At 34.6% G+C, this 20,111-nt stretch overlaps 2 protein-coding genes across 2 annotated transcripts in view; one reads left to right on the top strand and one right to left on the bottom strand.

The window, feature by feature from the left end:
* LOC110996904 (slit homolog 1 protein) overlaps nucleotides 1-20,111 on the top strand; it is an 89,048-nt gene that overhangs the window by 12,163 nt on the left and 56,774 nt on the right. The gene's annotated exons all lie outside the window — the stretch shown is intronic.
* On the bottom strand, nucleotides 12,766-18,977 carry LOC123689546. Its single transcript, XM_045630003.1, has 2 exons — nucleotides 17,875-18,977; nucleotides 12,766-13,714 (listed from the first exon to the last, which is right to left on the bottom strand). Exons 1-2 carry the CDS (start codon nucleotides 18,644-18,646, stop codon nucleotides 12,927-12,929), a joined length of 1,560 nt encoding a protein of 519 aa, XP_045485959.1. The 5' UTR covers nucleotides 18,647-18,977; the 3' UTR covers nucleotides 12,766-12,926.

Here is a 20,111-nt window from a genome sequence, read left to right as displayed (position 1 = left end):
ATGCTTTCCGTAACTTGTTAACGTGCTTTAATAAAATAGCCTGGAGCAAAAGGGAAAAGTGTGGTCTGATAATAATCAAAGAAACTCAGAATAAGCCGATTTACCTGTTGTTTTACGTCACTGACCTCTGGAAGTAAACGTCTGATGAGCTCACTGAATACTAAATGTCTAATTTTAAAAAGGAAATCGTATTTCACACTTCGATAAACCTTTATATTTTCGTAAAGTTCAGAGAACAAAGAAATATTTTTTATGAAACGATAATTTCAGTCAAAATTGTAATGAAACAAAGCACATTTAAAAATATTCTTTAATTTTTTTTCATTAACTAATGAATCATTTTAGTTGGATGGTAGGCTAAAAGTGTTCATTTTTCATCATCGGACGTCAAGGCATAATACAAAATACCATCCCTATAACCTCGACGTCCGTAGTTCCACAACTTTTTTTTACTGAGCATTTCGTAAGGCGATTTTTGTCGCGGGCCACCACTATGTAGAACCAACTGCCTACTGAAGTATTTTCGAACCAATTCGATTGCGGGATAACACAACACTTCCGAGTCATAAGCCATGTTGTTGATTCCGTTTTCTTTCAAAGACAAGATTTATCATTTCACCACGTGTCTAGTCTATATATATATATATATATATATATATATATATATTAACATTATTCAAAATATTCTAACAATTACTAATATTAGCTTAATATACATACATATTAACACATAAAAGCCCTTATAAACAATGTATACATAAATCCATTCACGAATTTAAACTCCATAACATAATTTACTGTAGTCTAGGTCTTCTTTCGCAGTTGTGGTTAGCAGAAACTGAAAACTGCTACTAAAATATATTTTATTTTGTTAAGTTTCTTTTAGTATTAGTAGTACTCATATACCAGGACGACATATATATCATTTAAGTAATAATTTCAGTACAATGCTGCCAGTACAGAGCTGCAATATCCATAAATATAGCTTCGTAAAATATGTGTGTTTATGAATATTCTAACGCACACATAACGTAAGTGCTGTATTGTTTAATATCAATTTAATAAACTAATGTGTTGATACATTTTCTGATTTTTTTATGTTAAATTCATGAATATATTTTACTATACAGTTAAGAAAATTAATTTGATTGGGCGAGGTTTCGCCACCCACGGTATCGGATCTGGGTGATTTTAAAATTTAAATTTCACATTCCTCCGCTATTCATTTTATTGAAGTTTCTAGTGGCTGTTTCTTTATCATGTAGGTTTCCCTGTAACATCTGGGCTCCCACCCGGAGTGGCAGATACGTTATATGAGCTCTATAGTTATGCATCTATGGTTTTTTGTTTCTATATTAACATTTACATGTACAAAAAAAACGTGACTAAATCGGAATAATAAATATATATTGGAATTAAACTCTCCGTCAGCCACTAGTCTGAACAGCGAGTTGTTGGTAAAGAAATATGAAAGTAATCTAATGTCAAAACGGGTGTCTGAATAACTGTTTGTTGCCATGGTTACCATTTTTTAGAAATTATACCGTAACCATAGCAACAAACACAGTACTTGGTTCATGGTGTATAAAGATGGATAATAGAGCGTTGCTTAGTTATTATTTATATTGACATAATTGTCTTTGAACGATGAATGTTATTGAACTTTTCGGTAGAGCATTGTTCATTGTTAAACGTAATACAAAGGTCGAGCCGAAATGTCAAGAGTAGAGACGAGTAGCGTGACTTCCTATTTCATACTTTGACAAAATATGTTATATATTTAACTTTCTTATATATCTGTGTCTGTCTTCTTACAAAAGTTATTACTGAAAATCGTCATATTTTAGTTTCAAACCACATGAACCCTTCTGCTCAACTACAATCTCGGTAGCCCTAAACTAATACAAAATTTACCGAATTATTGTCTAAAATGAGTCAAATACGAAATTAATAAGTGTACAGCCAGTGGACTATGAAATGTGTGTTCAAATTTATATGTAATCAATAGGTATTAGTATGTAGTGTATGTCTTAGCAAGCTATACGAAGTAACTAAATATGTGTGAGAGTGAGAACTAAGAACTTAATAACAGTTCTCTAAGCCCTACAGTTGTATTCTTACACGGGATGTCTGCACCAGGCCTGCAATAGGCCTAAGTTTACAGACAAGGCCTACGGGTAGGATCAAAAGTTCAAGGTGGTGTGATTAACTCAAAGCTGTCGGCCAGGTTCACCACGATAATTAATGGCTGGAGGCTGAGCTTTGACGGGAAGCGAGAAATGAATAAGACAGAGCCAAATTCAAATCTGATTTATTGTTACAAAATAATATAGTAAATACACCTATTCACATATACATAATATTATTCTTTAGAACTGTTTGTGTATCGCTTCTTCAGCTATTAGTTATTACTATACTCAAGATGTCATATGGAACATGGTGTAATGGTTGCAGCTCCTTACAAACATGTAAAAAAAAATTTGGCGATAAAAAAGAGTGGCGGAGAGTTTATTGCCAGTTCTTCTCTTCCGTTCTACGCCCTTGATTTGAGAACTGGCAGTAAATTTAAAATTAGAATCATTTAATTTATAATTCTTTTTTTTGACATTCATAAATTTATATTATCTTAATATGTATATATAAATCTCCTGTCACGATGTTTGTCCACGATGGACTCCTAAACAACTTAACCGATTTTAAATTAAATTGGCACACCGTGAGCAGTCTGGTCCAACTTAAGAGAAAGGATTAATTGCAAATTATTTGATACAATTCTAACAGATGGCGCTGTGTTAAAATTAACAATGTTTCACATAAGCTATCTACCTTTCTTTATTTCTTTTTTTATATGTAATAAAAACTTAGCCACAACAACGCTTGGCCGAGTCTGCTAGTGTTATCTATATGAATAAATGATTTTTGATTGCTTGATTGATTGATTTAGTATGGACTAGCCACGCCAGCGGTGTTGGTCAATGTTCAAGTGCAATCTCAGCAATAAGATAACATTTAAGTTTGTCAAATAACATCGGCATAAATGAAACGATCTAAAACCAAGTTTATTTCGGCAAAAATCATTTATCAAAATTTGTGCGTTACAGTGAATAATTCGGCCAAGCGTGAAAGGGGTATTTTTATTCTACAAAAGAAAGGGTTCCATGATTGGACTGCCTGATTTTATTGATAATATATTTTGACCTTACATAAATGATTGTGTGACGTGACCGAGATATCCCAAGAGCATGTTACAGAAAGTTTTTATATTCTTTTTGGTAGAGAAGTTGTGATAAAGTGTCATTATAACCACGATTATGTGTTTTCGATATTAGTTGTTTATACTACGTATTTGCGTGTTGTTCTCACGAGTATGTAAGTGCGTGCTCCTATTTCACCATGCCTCCTGCTGATAGAGGACAAATCTTTGTTTTTAATTTATTTTCTTATTCTTTATTACTCAATATGTCATATGGAACATGGTGTAATGGTTGCAGCTCCTTACAAACATTGTGTAAAAAGAAACTTGGCGATTAAAAAGAGTAGCGGAGAGTTTATTGCCAGTTCTTCTCTTCCCTTGATTTGAGAACTGGCAGTAAATGTAAAATTAGATATATATAAATATATGATTTTTGTTTTTTTCTATGCATCCTTGTGATACGCCCATATTTCGTATTTTAATAGAGCTAGTTTGTGTGGTAAAAGTTAATAATATTTAGCAGAGTTTGGGCCGACGACTACATGATGAAAGAAATGGGAAAATCTTGATCAAGATATAATCAGGTACAATTTCCTTTTAGTTCACGAAAATCAAGATATCAAGCGAGAAAAGGCCTTTGACGGGGCTTAACGATTAATATATTTATTTATTTCGTAATCCTACAGCTAACATAAATTATAATATATAATTACAAACAAATACACTGAATCGCCAAAGATGGGTATTCCATCATACGTTTTACTACGAAAAGGTTCAATGATTAAGAAAAGGGAACAAACAAATAAAAAGTATTCAACACATTTAACTAAGTGGTACGTGGTTGTATGTATGCTCGGTGTGGGCTCATATTGCTTTTGCCATATATATTGTATATTATGTAATTTAATTGTTTAGCAAAATGAAGTTAAACAAATCTATGATTGCATTACCTGTTTTTATTTATTTTATTTTATTTTATTTATTTAAGTATTCCTACAGCTAATCATTAAACAATATCCAAACAATTACATTACACACAAAAGCCAAAACGGAATACACATATAAACAGAAACATAAAGCACAGTTTTATTATTGATAATATTTCACCCATTCATCAGTGAGGGTATGTCGTGACCTACTCACTTCCCAAGGGAGGGGATGGGTATGTTTTGAAATATGTAGCTTGAACGATATTTGAGAGATTTTTCGGACCATTTCATGTATTTAGCGTTTATTTTTTTCAGGAAAGGCAAACGGGCAGTAGGCTCATCTGATGTAAGTGATACAGCTCCCCATGGACACTCTCAATGCCAGAGGGCTCGCGAGTGCGTTGCCGGCCTTTCAATGTACATTCAGTATTTTTGTTCCTATCTCTTAAAATATCTTAACGAGTATTTTTTTCAAGAAGACTAATTTTTGTTTCGTCGGGGAATGAACCCTGCAGGATATATTATGTGGCTCAATAAGCACTGGTTTTGGCAAAGATGTTTTCGCGATATTGTTTTTAATATCTTGTAACTCAAATCATTATTGTTCGAATACAAATACAGACAAGCTTTCGTTTTACATAGATGATCACGAATTCAAAAATAATTAAGCCTCATTTATTCCATGAAGCATTCGTCTATCGTAACAAAAGATACACTTAAAATTTTGTTCAGAAATAATTATATTTTGTTCCAAGGACCTCTTTAAAGTATAGGCCTACTCAAAATGATTCCATCTCTCTCTATCTTGAGCATTTTTCTTCCAAGCTTCTCTACTAACTACTTTTTAGTACCCACCGTGCAAGAGAGCGACCTCTCTTTTCTTCCCTGGTTATTCACATATGTTTCGGCGTTTTTACAATGGGATAGTGCATCAATATCTTTTGTATTATTTCTTATTTCGTGACTTCTTATCTTTGTTAAAGTTTTAAATTTTAATATTAAGTTGTTAGGTTTAAAATTTCATATACTACGTTCTATTAGTACACAAGTTGTTATTTTTTGTGTTCGAGTCATTTTTTACATAATTCAATACAAGACATAAATTATTTATTACTTTATATAACTGCTTTATATTCCTACGTCTGCGGCTTACGGAAAACGACTTGAAATACAACGAAAACATTTAATACATTGGAGATGTTTAAGTAGTCGTTTGAATAAATTGGAAAAATAAATTGTGTTCCAGGAATTCGTTGATCGACCGTCGGTTCTTTTTACCTCAGTATTCTTAATTTATTTGCTCCGTTATTTAGCCTTTGCAATTGAAAAATACAACCATTTTATTTTTCTATCTTGATAGTTTGTTTCGTGAAAAAATTACAACTAATTTTAATTACGATATAGCAATATATTTATTCCTAAAAGATAAAACATACCTGATCTGAAATCAGTCATAGTCAGTCAACCACTTTCCTTTTCAGTACATATTTAAATCTCTCTTTTATACCTTGATGATATGGTATTAATGATTATTATTATATAACATTAAATATTTAATAACTGATCTGAAATCAGTCATAGTCAGTCAACCATTTTCCTTTCAGTACATATTTAAACCTCTCTTTTATACCTTGATGATATGGTATTAATAATTTCGATATATAATTTATATTAACGTTTTAGTCTTTTAAATTCCAAAAATTGTCACTACTGATTCTTATAACGCCGGCAATGCACGCGAAACGCCCTCTGGCATTGAGAGTGTCCATGGGCGGCGGTATCACTCAAAATCAGGTGAATCTTCTGCCTGATTGCCCCCTGTTCTATAAAAACAAAATATGTTGGGCGGAATGTGATCTTTGATTGCTTTACTTAAAGCGTTTACTTCCATAACATTTTGAAGGAATTAAATTGTATGGTTATGTCTTCATTGGGTATAATTAAATGTTAAGTGAGGCAAATACTATAGTAAAAAATCAGTGGTGCTACAACCTTTTAAATAAAACTTCCGAGTCTGACACACGCGGTCAAGTTTTCTTTCGTGTACGAGCGAGTGCTTAGTGCGCATATAGATTGAAAATCCATTGGTGCATAGCCGGGATCTGAACTGAGGACTTTAAGGATAAGATTCACGCACTGAAGCCACTAGACACACTGCTCTTAGTAACACAATAACAAAAAGATATATGATTTGGATAGCTCTTTTAGTAAAATGCGTAATAAAACTCATCAGTTATGAAAAAACACACTGATTTAAAATTCGAATTCTGGAAATTCGAAAAGTTTTTAAAAATAGTCTGAGACTGTTACGGTGTGATGTCATCATAAATTCAAAATGGCGGCTGGAACAGATCGCAGTTAGATTTGTAGAGTCTGGTCACGAGCAAGGATAGTGTCGGTTGTGGTAATTCCGTGCTTGGGAATATAAAAGTTTCACAATTTCTCCTTAACCCGAAAGTTTATCGCTGAACCGCATTGTCTGGCATGTATTACTCAACGAAACTGGTAATCTTACTTGACATGACAGAGAAAATAAATAGGTAGTGTCGTAAAGTTTTATAGTTTCATTTAACTAAATCGGCTGACAAGACCCACATATTTTTGTACAGTACACAAATATTTGAGTACTTTTATAAACATGTATTGCTTATTAATTTACACAACTCTATCTCTCTATGAATATTTATGTCGGGGCAAGAGCGCTGGTTTCAGCTGCTATAGTCATTTTATATCTCGACTCTTCACCGGGAGCGACGTTCGTACGAACGATGTCTTAATGATGGGTAGGTAATTGTATTCTAGAGAAAATTGTTAGAGCTTGTCTGGTCCACGTCTATCTCTCTCTTTACGGCTTTACATTCGCGAAAGGGGGATTGCTAGTCTTATATAAAAGTCAATAGTAGTTCATATAATCCGTTCCTTATGTTTTATGTTAATCATTTATGATTTGTGATATGACATTTTCACATGCTATTACTTCGCTGCTTTTTAATATATATGTCGCAGATTCGAATCTATAAATATTAGTCATAAAGGTCAGACGCCAATCAGAGAGCAACTGAACTCAACGATCCATACGAAGACGACAAATTGACTTTGACATATTGTCAATTTACAATCTGTAAGATGCGTGATTGCATGGTGTTGCCATTGAAATATAAAATACATCGTCTTCTCTTATTACATAATAATATTATTAAATTAATAATATTTTTTAATTATTAACTTTTAAGGTTAGTTATTAGATATTTTTTATGTATAATAAGACATATATATAACGTGTATCTTAAGTAAAATTTTTACTAACTGCTTTTTATCAGTTCTATATTCTAGATTGTCCGAATCAATGTTAAATTATAATTATAAAAAAGGTTTAGTGCCAACTGCGACTCTGGTGCATGGAAATGTTAAACAAAAATCTCATTGTATAATCAATGAAATCCAGTATTATTTTTATTCACAGACTAAGCACAACTCCGAAGCTCTGATAATTCAGAATTGTGCTGACGACAGCTTTACATTATTACGGGATTAAAATTGTTCGTAGTTGTTTACTGCAATATATTATGCTTTTAATACATGTTTCTGTTATAAAATTTACGCTATAAAACGAATAACTACAATTAATTAATATGAGTAATATTATTAATTAATAATATAAGAGAGTTAATAATGAGTTATGCCCTTTTTAAGATAATCTACTAAAATTCTGTAGAGTTTCTATCGTTTCTTCATTTAGTTCGTTCTTTTCAAAATAAGATGACTAATACAGAAGATATAATGCAGAAGTCGTTTTAAACGCGTTATTTTTCGGGTAAATATAGTTGTACCTTGACCACAGAGCATGTTTTGGAAAATATGCTTAGGAAAAACATGTGACTGATATGATTACATAAAAAGGCTACGACTATCCTCTACGTGCTCCGTAGCATGCTACGTAACACACAGCCTTCATGTAAAACAAGACGTTTTAATACGTTTGGTCAAAATTAATTACGTGATAGTTACATTTGTATTAGAGTGATTCACTTGTCCAACAGAATCTAGGACCTACTTATATTCATACGTTTATTGGTAAGCGGCAATTCAATACAGTTAGTATCTAATATCTTGGAATCGAGCGTGGAAAATTCCATATATTCTTTCAGTTAACGACTTTCAAACGAACTTCGGGCATCTTCATCTAGGTATACCCACGAAGTTACAACCTTTTAGGTCTGGGCTTCTGTTTCGTGAGCATTTGTTTTTTTTTCTAACAGTCAGGTACCCAACCTGGACATACGCCGTTAAAAATTCAAAACCATTAATACCTACTTAGGTGGGGTTCCAACCTACAATCTCAAGAATGAAAAAAAGCCGTTGAAATCACGCTCCTCTGATGCCACTTATTGCCTTGGAACAGCAAGGGCCATTTAATTCGCCTTGGTTTGTAAATCTGGAGGACGTCTGGTACAATCCTTGCAGGGATTCGTCAGCCCTTATTTTGGACGCATTCACTCCAGCCTCCCTGCTGAAGCGTCTGTGTGAGCAAACGAGCTATAGGCTCTAAACATCTGGCCCCGAAGCGACTAATCCAAAGCTCTTAACACCGTCAACACATCCAAAATCGACGGATCTTTATAGATTTTCTTAATCATAAAGAACCTTCAAACCCGCAAAGCGGTTCAAATGGAGTTTCAAAAAAGATATTATTATTTAAATAGCTATTTTTACACTTTAATGAAAAAATACAGCGCGTTAGTTAGCAGTTAGCAGCGCGTTAGTTAGCAGTATTTGCAATCCTAAACAATTATTTTCTTTTACTAAGAGGGTTGTTATCGTTTCGTATTTATACACGAAATATTCCAAAGGGTCGACAAAGAAAGAAATGTTCCACAAATCAATCGACATTTTACGCTTAATTTAGAAACAACGATTTTACTTATTTTTTTAACTGTTAATACTTAAGGAGGAATTAAGATTATTTAGTTATCGAAATTAGATATTTATCGAACTTTTTTGTATTCTATTAATTTTCTATGGGCTATTATTCATATGTAGGCATCTTTTACATGTCTTGTGTACTTTAACTGTCTTTGGTATTTATCCACGTAATTTTGTTTGCGTAATAGAAAAATATATTTTGGCGCATTATGAAGACACTATTTTTCTTTATACTACTCGTATAAATAACAAAAAAACAATTTGAAACTAAATAAATAATCTTAAATTCCCACAAGCAAACTAATATATAATATCAGAGACGCTGCAGTAATAGATAGTTCGAATCAGGTTCCATTTTGGAGACAGATTGAAATTTACGAAACGGCGCGATGCGAAAACGATTTTACACTGTTGAGTCATTTTAGATATTGCTTTATATTTTCCTTTTATTTTATTATTTATATTTTAGAGAAGTATTGATAGTTGTGTTAGTATTATTATGATAGTTACTCAAAAGGTCCTCCTTTCAAGACGAAAGCGTACCGATACTTAACCGTACCGGCAGCGTAATTGCGAGCCTTCTGGTAGTGCGGGTGTCCATGGGCGGCGGCTCTACATCAGGTGAGCCTCCTGCCCATCTGCCTCCTGTAACTTAAAAAAAGATGTTTTTCTATTGTCTATGTAAATATTACATTCAGATAAGCTAGTAGTGCTACAACCTTACATATATATATACCGTTATATGTATCGTCTTAATAACATCCAACTCGACTTAGTTCAGGGGCTCTAAAACCTGCTAAAACAACGTTACTTGTAATAATAATAATAATAAAAACAATGATAATATAAAATAAAATAAATTCAGATAATTGGTGTAAATGGGAGGTCTTATTGCTAAACGCAGATTCATAGTTGGTAAGGTTTAGTAAGCACTGCAAACATTGATAATTCAATTCAATTTACCTTGACATTGAAATCACGAATTTCAATAGAAATTAAATTAAATTTGCTTCAGTTGAAAGTTCAAGAGTCTAACTCCTCTTAAATTAAAACATAACTTGTATTCTTGTAAGTTGTAGTGCTGAAGGCATCGTGGCTAAGCGATTTTGTAAAAGTACCTCTAGAGCCTCGGGTTTACTGCTGAGTGAAACGTAAATTATATTTTTGTAATTTTTAGTTCCATAATAGCGAATCTCCGTACTGATTATTGAGAATTTTAAAAATTTGTAATGACACAATTAAAGATGTTATCAGCATTTTAAAAAAGACCCAATTTTGTAATCTAACAATAAAGTATCAATACGAACTCATTCTTGGAATTAGATATTTAAAACTATCTAGTTAGTTTATACTTATACTCGTTGCACGCGAGTATTATATGTATCTTAGTCCATATTTTTTTCGGAAACTAAAATGATATGGAGATAATGAACCATGCATGTTTTTTCAAATAAAAATTTCAATTCAAAATTCTATGAAAATTACGTAGAATTGTATCAACAGAATGGAACGACGGATGGTGCATGTATGATCATCAAATCAAATCAAAATGTATTTATTCTTATACGTATACATATGAAAACATTGAAGAGGAATTTCACTAGTGACTAATTTATTCGGCGCGAACTCATGTTACCTGGAAACTGTTAAGTTAGTGCATGTCCATTTCACAATTAAGCTGTCAGAGCTGCACATACACCGCAAGCTCAAACAGTTCCGCCGATAGTTTCTAAACAAAAATGGCTGACCAAAACAAGCTTTACCTGCTGTTATTTTTTAACGTAATTGTATTATTTTGACAAAGATAAGATGAGTAGGTATAAATGCGTGTTTGCGTATGATATTGGAATAATTTAATTCACAATCAGTAGTTTTTTAAATTTATAAATATTTTAGCATCCTATTTACCAAAATTGAAAATACATATTTGGAAAGAATTGAATTTGTTGTATATTCCTATTTCTGTGTCTTTTCTCACATAAAACTAAACTAATTCATCAGTAGATATTTTACGAATGAAATGTTAAAAAAAAGTTATGTCTAAGTACCATTTAAAAGTGTAGACTGTAGAGATTTATATTTACCAAAAACTATCAACATATTTAAAAAAAATATTTTATCGGTTTTATCGTCCATTTCCACAGATTACATTTGTTATGGGCCGGGGTACCTTTTTTTCTGTACAGCCAATGCTTAAAGCTTTAGTTCACAAGGCACCATCAAGGGAAGTTCATTATTCTACAAAATAAGTAAATCACAACATTTACACATTTTAACAGATAGAGACAATTGTATACTTAAACTAAAACAGTAATGTCTGTGTGACTGATTCAATTGAATTAATTTTACGGTATTTTAAAGTTAACTTTAAAATTTAATCTTAAATATATTGAATACATAAATAATCTAATTTCGTATATATGGAGAGGGGGGTCTCGTAGCAATAACGACTTGTATGCACAGAAAACATGGTATGCGCTTTCATGAACGCGTCTAAATCAATCCTGTATCGGATTAAAAATTCAATTGACAGGTTTAGTGGATTCACTTCAACACTGCCTCATTTAGATTTATTTAGGTGAATGGGTGAGGTAGGATAAGATTTGGGTCAAAGGGTTTCAGTAGGGTGAAATAAATGATGGTTGTTATTATTACTAATCATTAAAATTTATTCTAAATTTAAAACTTTAAAAACTGGTAAAGAAAATTTTTTTTTAACACAAAAATAGAGATGATTATTAAAAGTGCAAATGAATTTAATTCATTTCATTTAACTACGGAACAAATACAGATAATAATAATAGGACACCATTATACATTTGTCACTCAGATTTCCTGATAATAACAATGAACAAGTTGGACAAAGAGGTAATTACAGTATTCGCCGGTAATTAGGTTCGTGGACCGCTCCCATACGAACTTCAAGCAATTAAGTGACATTTGGTATTCTTGTCATTGTCACTGAGTTTACGTTTACAATACTTTGTGTAATGCGCCAGAGTGAAATCACTAGTCTGTAACTTCTTGTATCTATAAGCTGTTGTATGCAATGCCAATTAAGTTGGGATTTACAAATGCGAAGGTTTGGGATGTTACAAATGCGACGTGAATAAAATCGGCTCTCTTTGTGTTATATATGTTGTCGTTTGACTTGACAGAACAGACAGGTTGACAGTAAGTGTCAAAGATAAATGCCTTTTAGTTACTCTGTTTGATGACAAATATTTTCTATGATATGTATGTATTAGATATATGTTTCAGAATCGAATGAAAGAGCTAATATTAGCACTTAAACGACGCATTATTTTTTGAACCAGTTTATAAAATAAATAAATAAATAATATCCCAGTACATAGCTTGGTTTTCATTATGATTCTTGTATGTCGTTATTGCAAGGATACTGTTACTAAAGGTAGACAAAGAGGAATTGTAAATACAATTGATGCTTGTCAGAATTCAATTTGCTTTGTGACAGATTTCCATTTTATGGGTTTAACTGGTTCGTTCGAATAAAACGTTTATTCTTGTCCTTTTTATTTCAATTGACGCCTTCAACGAACTATTTTTAAAGAGTTACAGTAAATCTCATCCAAATTGCATGCAAAAGTGGGGTTTAATTAATGAAATTGGTAATTTCCTTGCTTCGTTTTTACGAATATATCTTATAAATAGGTAGATAGGTATTATAAGCGTACGGCGCCTCGATCTGAAGCACCGCCGCTATAGTGGAAATGAAACTCGAAATGGAGTAGTAATTGTTCCGTATATTGATCGAACGTTAGTGATGGTAAAACACAATTATAAAGCGAAGCAAGCTTATGACTAACGTCCGTCCGGCACGGCTGCGTAAATCTATCTGGTATACAAATAATAACTTAAAACTAAGCCTTAAAACTACACGCTGGTAAAAGGGGCCGACCGTCCCTTTTGATACCTGCGTAGCCGCCAACCGTTTCGTAGAATAACATCTGGCTGGCAGCTTCGTTTACCAGCTTTCTAATATGCATTGTTCGTTGTCCGTAACAGTCTCCCCTCAGCGAAACCTTCCTATGATGTGAAGCTTTCCGTAGGTAGGACAACGATGCGCATACCAGTCGTCTCAGCTTATGATGTTTCAATTCCAGTTCTACTGATCGGGTTTCTCCATCAGGCCCTTTATGCGTTTTCGTTACAATTCTGATCCACTGTAACATCGTCGTTGAATCCGTCCAAAGAACAATCTTGTTTGGTTTAATTCTGTGGCCTTCTGTAATGGCCACGGCTAATCTCGCTCCGATTAGGGCTGCCTGCTTTAGCCGCGGTATATTCTGTGGCTTAATAGGTGCCACCCATGCTTTCGCTATGAGTCTGACGTCAATTACATCGGTTCCAATTCGCCAATATGCCACTCTCGCCTTTGCTTGTTCAGATGCGTCGTAAAACACATGCAATTGTAACTCAGCTCCCCTCGTGTAATTATACCATCTAGGCATCCTCAGTATTTTTACACTTTCTAACTGACACAACCACTGTTTAAACACAGTAGCGTGGTCAGTAGGAATTTCTTCGTCCCACCCTGTCTTCCATGGCAAACCCAGGTAGTAACGCCATTCTCGTTTTTCTATTGTTCTATTGAACAATTGAACTGCACGTGCGTCGGCGCTTGTTAACCATTTTTTATTATTTATACCTGTTAGTCTATGGAATGTAAATTTGGTGCCTTCAGCAATTATTATAGAATACATTATTTATTGTCTATGTTATATCTGGTATCTATGATTTGCTCTGTGTAATATAATTAAGCTTACTTCCTTTTTCGCCATTGTCTGGTTAACATTAAAATATAATTAACACAATGATTAAATAAAATACTCGTTTCATTTAACAGGTTATGGGCCCAGACCACCTGATTTTATTTAAAAACAAAATAGTTAAAGTGAAAAGTACGAAATTGAGTTCAGTATAACCTCAAAACTCGCCACGCGTTTTTCAATTTTCTTCATCAGCAAAAAATGTCTTCAAATAATACGATGGCACTGATTGAAAAGCTGACTGGAAGAGAAAACTATCCTACGTGGAGATTTGCAGTGCAAACCTACCTCGAACATGAGGAATTATGGAGTTGTGTCACCGCGAAAGACAATGAAGCAATTGATCCCAAACTTAACACAAAAGCGAAGTCGAAAATTATCTTATTAGTACATCCCATCAACTATGTACATATACAAGAAGCCAAAACAGCTAAAGAAGTTTGGAATAATTTAGCCAAAGCTTTCGATGACAAAGGTTTGACACGCCGAGTTGGTCTGTTGAGACATCTGATCAATACAACACTTGAAAATTGTCTGAACATTGAAGATTATGTTAACAAGATCATGACCACTGCTCACAAGTTAAGAAACATTGGTTTTGAAGTCGATGATGAATGGCTTGGGACTTTATTACTTGCCGGTTTACCAGAAATGTATCAACCAATGATCATGGCACTTGAAAGCTCTGGTGTGACAATTACAGCTGATTCTGTGAAGACTAAGCTTCTGCAAGAAGTGAAAAGCTCTGAGTCTAGTGCATTGTATGTCAAAAGTAAGGGAAATCAGTTTGTCAAACAAGCTCAAGATAAAAACAAAACAAGTAAAGGTCCAAGGTGCTATGTGTGCAATCAATATGGGCATATAAGCAAATATTGCCGAAGTAAGAAAAAGGAACAGAAGTCTAAGGAGAACACAGATTCTGGGTATGTTGCTGTGCTATCTGCAACAATAAACAACGACAATAATTGGTATATTGATTCTGGAGCATCAATGCATATGACAATGAATCGTAACTTGATTTACGATGAAATTACACCTCCAATTTCCACAATAAGAGTAGCTAATGACAAGAAGCTAGTTGTGAAGGCCTGTGGAAAGGTAAATATTAATGTTGTCAATACACAAGGTAAGTTGGAAACTATCAAGGTACAGAATGTTCTCTATATTCCTGAGTTGGCTACGAATCTTCTCTCTGTCAGTCAGATAATAAATAGTGGCTGTCAAGTACAATTTGACAAACAAGGTTGTAAAATTTTGAATAAAACAAACAAGCAAGTTGCAGCTGCTAAAATGATAAATAATATGTACAGGCTAAATACACATAGTATTCCAGCATACATATCTGCTTCAACAGAAAATGATGATTTCTACTTATGGCATCAGCGTATGGGTCATTTGAACTACATTGACCTGAAGAAGCTGGACACCTGTGCTGAAGGTGTGCAAATGTCCCTGAGCAGTAATGTGACCTGTATTTCCTGTATAGAAGGTAAACAAACAAGCTTGCCATTCAAAAGTGAAGGTTTCCGAGCAACAAAATTGCTAGAACTTGTTCACTCCGACGTATGCGGGCCCATGGAAGTGAAGTCACTTGGAAATGCAAGAAAAACTTGTGGGCTAAAGCAATAATGACAGCAGCATACATAGTGAACCGTTCACCTACACGAGCACTAAATTATAAAACACCTGAGGAGATGTGGAGTGGAAGGAAACCTGATGTAAGTCACATGAAAATATTTGGTTGTTATGCAATGGCTCAAATACCTAAAGAGAAAATTAAGAAATGGGACTCTAAATCACAGAAACTTATTTTTGTTGGTTATTGTAAAAATAGTAAAGGATATAGATTATTAGATTCCAAAACAAAAAATATCATAAAAAGTAGAAATGTAATTTTCTAGAGAATAGTATAACAAGAAATGTGGTTCCTCTCTCATTGTCAGAATCAGAAAATAAAGAATCAGATCATGTAATTGAAAGTTTTTCAAACCGTGAAGATAACACCACAGATTTGTCGTCTCATACACCCGTGGATCACAGCGATGGTTCTGATGACTCTGAGTATGTACCGGAGATGTCAGTGAAGTATCCTCAGAGTTCTAATATTACACTTCGTCCTCGAAATAAAATTAAAAAGAACACAGAACCTAAGACATACCTATGCTCAAGTAATGTACCACTCTCTGTCACACCACAAACATATGCAGAAGCATTGTCATCAAAAGACTCTAACTTGTGGATGAAGTCGATTGAAGAAGAGCTGAAAGCACATAGTGATAATGGTACATGGCAGTTAGTAGAACAGCCACCTGAAGCTAGAGTTATAGGATGTAAATGGGTGTTTCGTATAAAGGATGAAACTGTAGGACTAAGGTACAAAGCAAGGCTATGCGCTAAAGGATTCACACAGAAAAGCGGTATTGACTATACTGAGACATTTGCACCAACTGTCAGGTATGACTCAATTCGCTTACTTTTATCTGTTGCTGCAGAACAGAAAATGTCAATGATACAATTTGATATTAAAACTGCATTTTTATATGGTGAGTTGAAAGAACAGATTTACATGACGCCGCCAGAGGGCCTTACTGTTCAAAAAGATATTGTATGCAAGCTCAAGAAATCTTTGTATGGCTTAAAACAATCACCTAGGTGTTGGAATGCTAAATTTGATAATGTTTTAAAGAAATATGGTTTTAAGAACAGTCATGCTGACAGATGTGTTTATGTGGGCTGCATCAATGGCATTAAAATATATTTATTACTGTATGTGGACGATGGATTATTACTGTCTACAGATGCCTCTGCTCTTACTCAAGTAATAAATGACTTAAAGAAAGAATTTGATGTAAAGATTTGTAAATCATTACATTTTATAGGAATGCATATAGAAAGATGTGATGATTATATATTTGTGCATCAAAGTACATACATTGAAGAGATGCTGAAAAGATTTAACATGTGTGATACCAATACTAATAGCATTCCTGCTGATCCGCATGTTACTTTGGTAAAAAGCACTGAGTCTGATAGCAAAAACAAACACATTCCTTACAGAGAAGCTGTGGGTTCTCTCATATTTGCTGCAATAGTGAGCAGACCTGACATCATGTATGCAGTGTCAACAGTTGCTCGCTTCCTCAATAATTATGATCAGATGCATTGGAATGCGGTAAAGCGTATTTTTAAGTATTTAAAAGAAACAAAACATTTTGGACTCTGTTTCAGATCAACTCAAAGTAACATACTTGAATGTTACTCTGATGCCGACTATGCCAATGATCCTGACACCAGAAGGTCTATCACTGGTTACATCTTCATGAAAAATGGAGCAGCAGTGACGTGGAGCACTCAACGACAATCAACCGTCGCTCTGTCTACCACTGAGGCAGAGTTTATGGCATCCTGCTGTGCTACAAAAGAAGCTCTCTGGGTTCGGCAGTTAATGCTTGATATTAACGAATATAAACAGAGTTGTATTAATCTTCATATAGATAATCAAAGTGCTATTTGTTTGATCAAGAATAATGATTTTCATAAACGATGTAAACATATTGATATTAAGTATAACTTTGTAAAAGAAAAATACGCACAAAAATTGATAGATTTGAAATATGTTAGTACTAATAGTCAGTTAGCTGATATATTTACAAAAGCTCTATGTAAAGTAAAATTTCAATATTTCAGAGAGAAACTTGGTGTGATTGAGAAACCAAAAATGTAAAGCTATCATATTACTGTGTTGCTCAAGTTATGTTTATATAAAGTTTTATAACTAAGCTATTTAATGTTTGGTTTTCATTTGTAAGCTTTAATAGAAGGCTCAAATTTAGTAGGAGTGTTAGTCTATGGAATGTAAATTTGGTGCCTTCAGCAATTATTATAGAATACATTATTTATTGTCTATGTTATATCTGGTATCTATGATTTGCTCTGTGTAATATAATTAAGCTTACTTCCTTTTTCGCCATTGTCTGGTTAACATTAAAATATAATTAACACAATGATTAAATAAAATACTCGTTTCATTTAACAATACCTAAGGCATCTGTTGCAAGACTTTGTTTTAAAATTGCCTCTAAATGCTCATGAGACAATAGCTCTTTGTAAACGTCGCTTTCTGCCGCCTTTTTCATGCAGTGCAAGATACGTTCATTGTGTTTCTTTAAACTTCGTTTAGGCGCTGTTCCATGATAAATCCAGCCTAATCGTGTTAAAGATACAAACGGTTCATTATTCTTCCCACAGTATAATTTTCTTGAAACGATGAGATGCCAATTGTCTGCTCCAATTAATAATTGTGGTTTAACTTCGCCGATCATTTCTTGGAGTGGTAACTTAACCACATTGTTGTAGCGCAAATTATCCGCGCTAATTCTTTGGCTATAGTTGAAAGTGAGTTGTAAGCTCGTTTCTTCTAAGAGGTATTTTGAGAGCGTAGTGAGAATTGGTTCTTTCTCATTACTATTAGCCTTACCGTAGTCTGTCCATCTAGTCTGATAGTGCAGCTTCCGTTTAGACACTATTTCTTGGACTAAGGCTCCGTTACTCGTATAGCTACGATCGTTTACACTTTTCAATAGCCATGCGATGTTTGGCACTTTTATTGCACACTGGTTTATTTCAACAGCTGTATATCCCGGTCTGGGTAATCTATTTATTTCTTCCAGCGCTTTATCAATTATAATCTCCGGTCGGCCATAACACTGATCTAGTGCATTCATAATAAGCTCGGGATCGCAAGCAGTACTCAATAATGCGGCCACTGTTCCTTTAGCGGCTCCCGTAAGACATGTGCGTAATCTTGCCATGTTTTCTGCTTTAGAGTATTTGTAGAGATTCGTGGAGTCTTCATAAGCAACTTTAAAGTAAATCCAGTCGCAGACATTTCCGTTAAACTGCGTCAGATCTTGAGCATGTCGTACAGGGGGTTTGTCTGTAACTATTTTTTCAAAGGCTCCGATAAGCCGTTCTATCCCTTGATCTTGGGATGTCGTTTTCGGTACGGAGACCTCTTCGATAGGTGATATGGGACGCTCTATTTCCCGACACACATTGTGTTTCAATGTCTCCACGCGTTCTGGGAGCGCTGTGTCTTCTTGTCTATCACCTTGAGATAGATTATTCACCTCGCTATGACTTCTTAGCCATCTATCTACCATAGCAGCGGACTTGTTTCCGTTCCGCTGTTCTGGCAAGCATTTGACGATTCTCTCTTCGTCGGCTCTGCTTAAGTCAATGGCGAATCGCTCATTTAACAATTTTATTTCAAGCTCCATCTCTTGTTCCATCTCCTGCATCTTTAATTCGAACTGTTTCCTTATATATTCTTTTTTCAATGCGACTAAGCGTTCTTGGGCTTCGTATTCAATTTGCTTTACACGGGATGCCTTTGACCTCATCTTATTTCTAGAGGTCTGAACTGACTCCCTGTCGTGTGTAACATCAGCTAGTCCACGTTCTAGGACTTTCGATGGTGATTGTAACGGCACGTTCTCTGTCCGTACATCTTCATCGATTTCATCTGCCCTCCTCGCTTGTCGGCTCCTTGTGTTCATTTTGAAGTCGATTGTATTCTTCGCTTCGATGAACTGGTGGATAATGCTTTCCGTCGGCGACCCACGACAGCAGTGCGTCGATGCGGTGAGTCACTTTGTACAGGCAATGAAGTCAACCCTCTGCACGTACTCCTGGGATCGCAGGTAGTACTGCCGATGAAAATCTTCCTGGGATCGCAGGTAAAATCTTCCTTCTTCTCGGCGTCGATGCGTTGAGTATATTTCTTCTGGTTATCCGGCTTCTCGAAGGACCAAAACTATAAGCGTACGGCGCCTCGATCTGAAGCACCGCCGCTATAGTGGAAATGAAACTCGAAATGGAGTAGTAATTGTTCCGTATATTGATCGAACGTTAGTGATGGTAAAACACAATTATAAAGCGAAGCAAGCTTATGACTAACGTCCGTCCGGCACGGCTGCGTAAATCTATCTGGTATACAAATAATAACTTAAAACTAAGCCTTAAAACTACACGCTGGTAAAAGGGGCCGACCGTCCCTTTTGATACCTGCGTAGCCGCCAACCGTTTCGTAGAATAACATCTGGCTGGCAGCTTCGTTTACCAGCTTTCTAATATGCATTGTTCGTTGTCCGTAACAGGTATCTACTATGGTTGCGTGGGTTTGAACCCCAGTTGTAATTCTTTTCCTGAGCGTATTAATACGTGCTTACATAAAGGAGTACGTTGTGAAGGCCGGAATTAGGCTGGTTTCTATAA

This window comes from Pieris rapae, chromosome 11 (genome assembly GCF_905147795.1).
Source record: "Pieris rapae chromosome 11, ilPieRapa1.1, whole genome shotgun sequence".
NCBI lineage: Eukaryota > Metazoa > Arthropoda > Insecta > Lepidoptera > Pieridae > Pieris > Pieris rapae.
The sequence above is the reverse complement of the archived record's forward strand: the minus strand, read 5'-3'. Positions and strand labels throughout refer to the sequence as shown.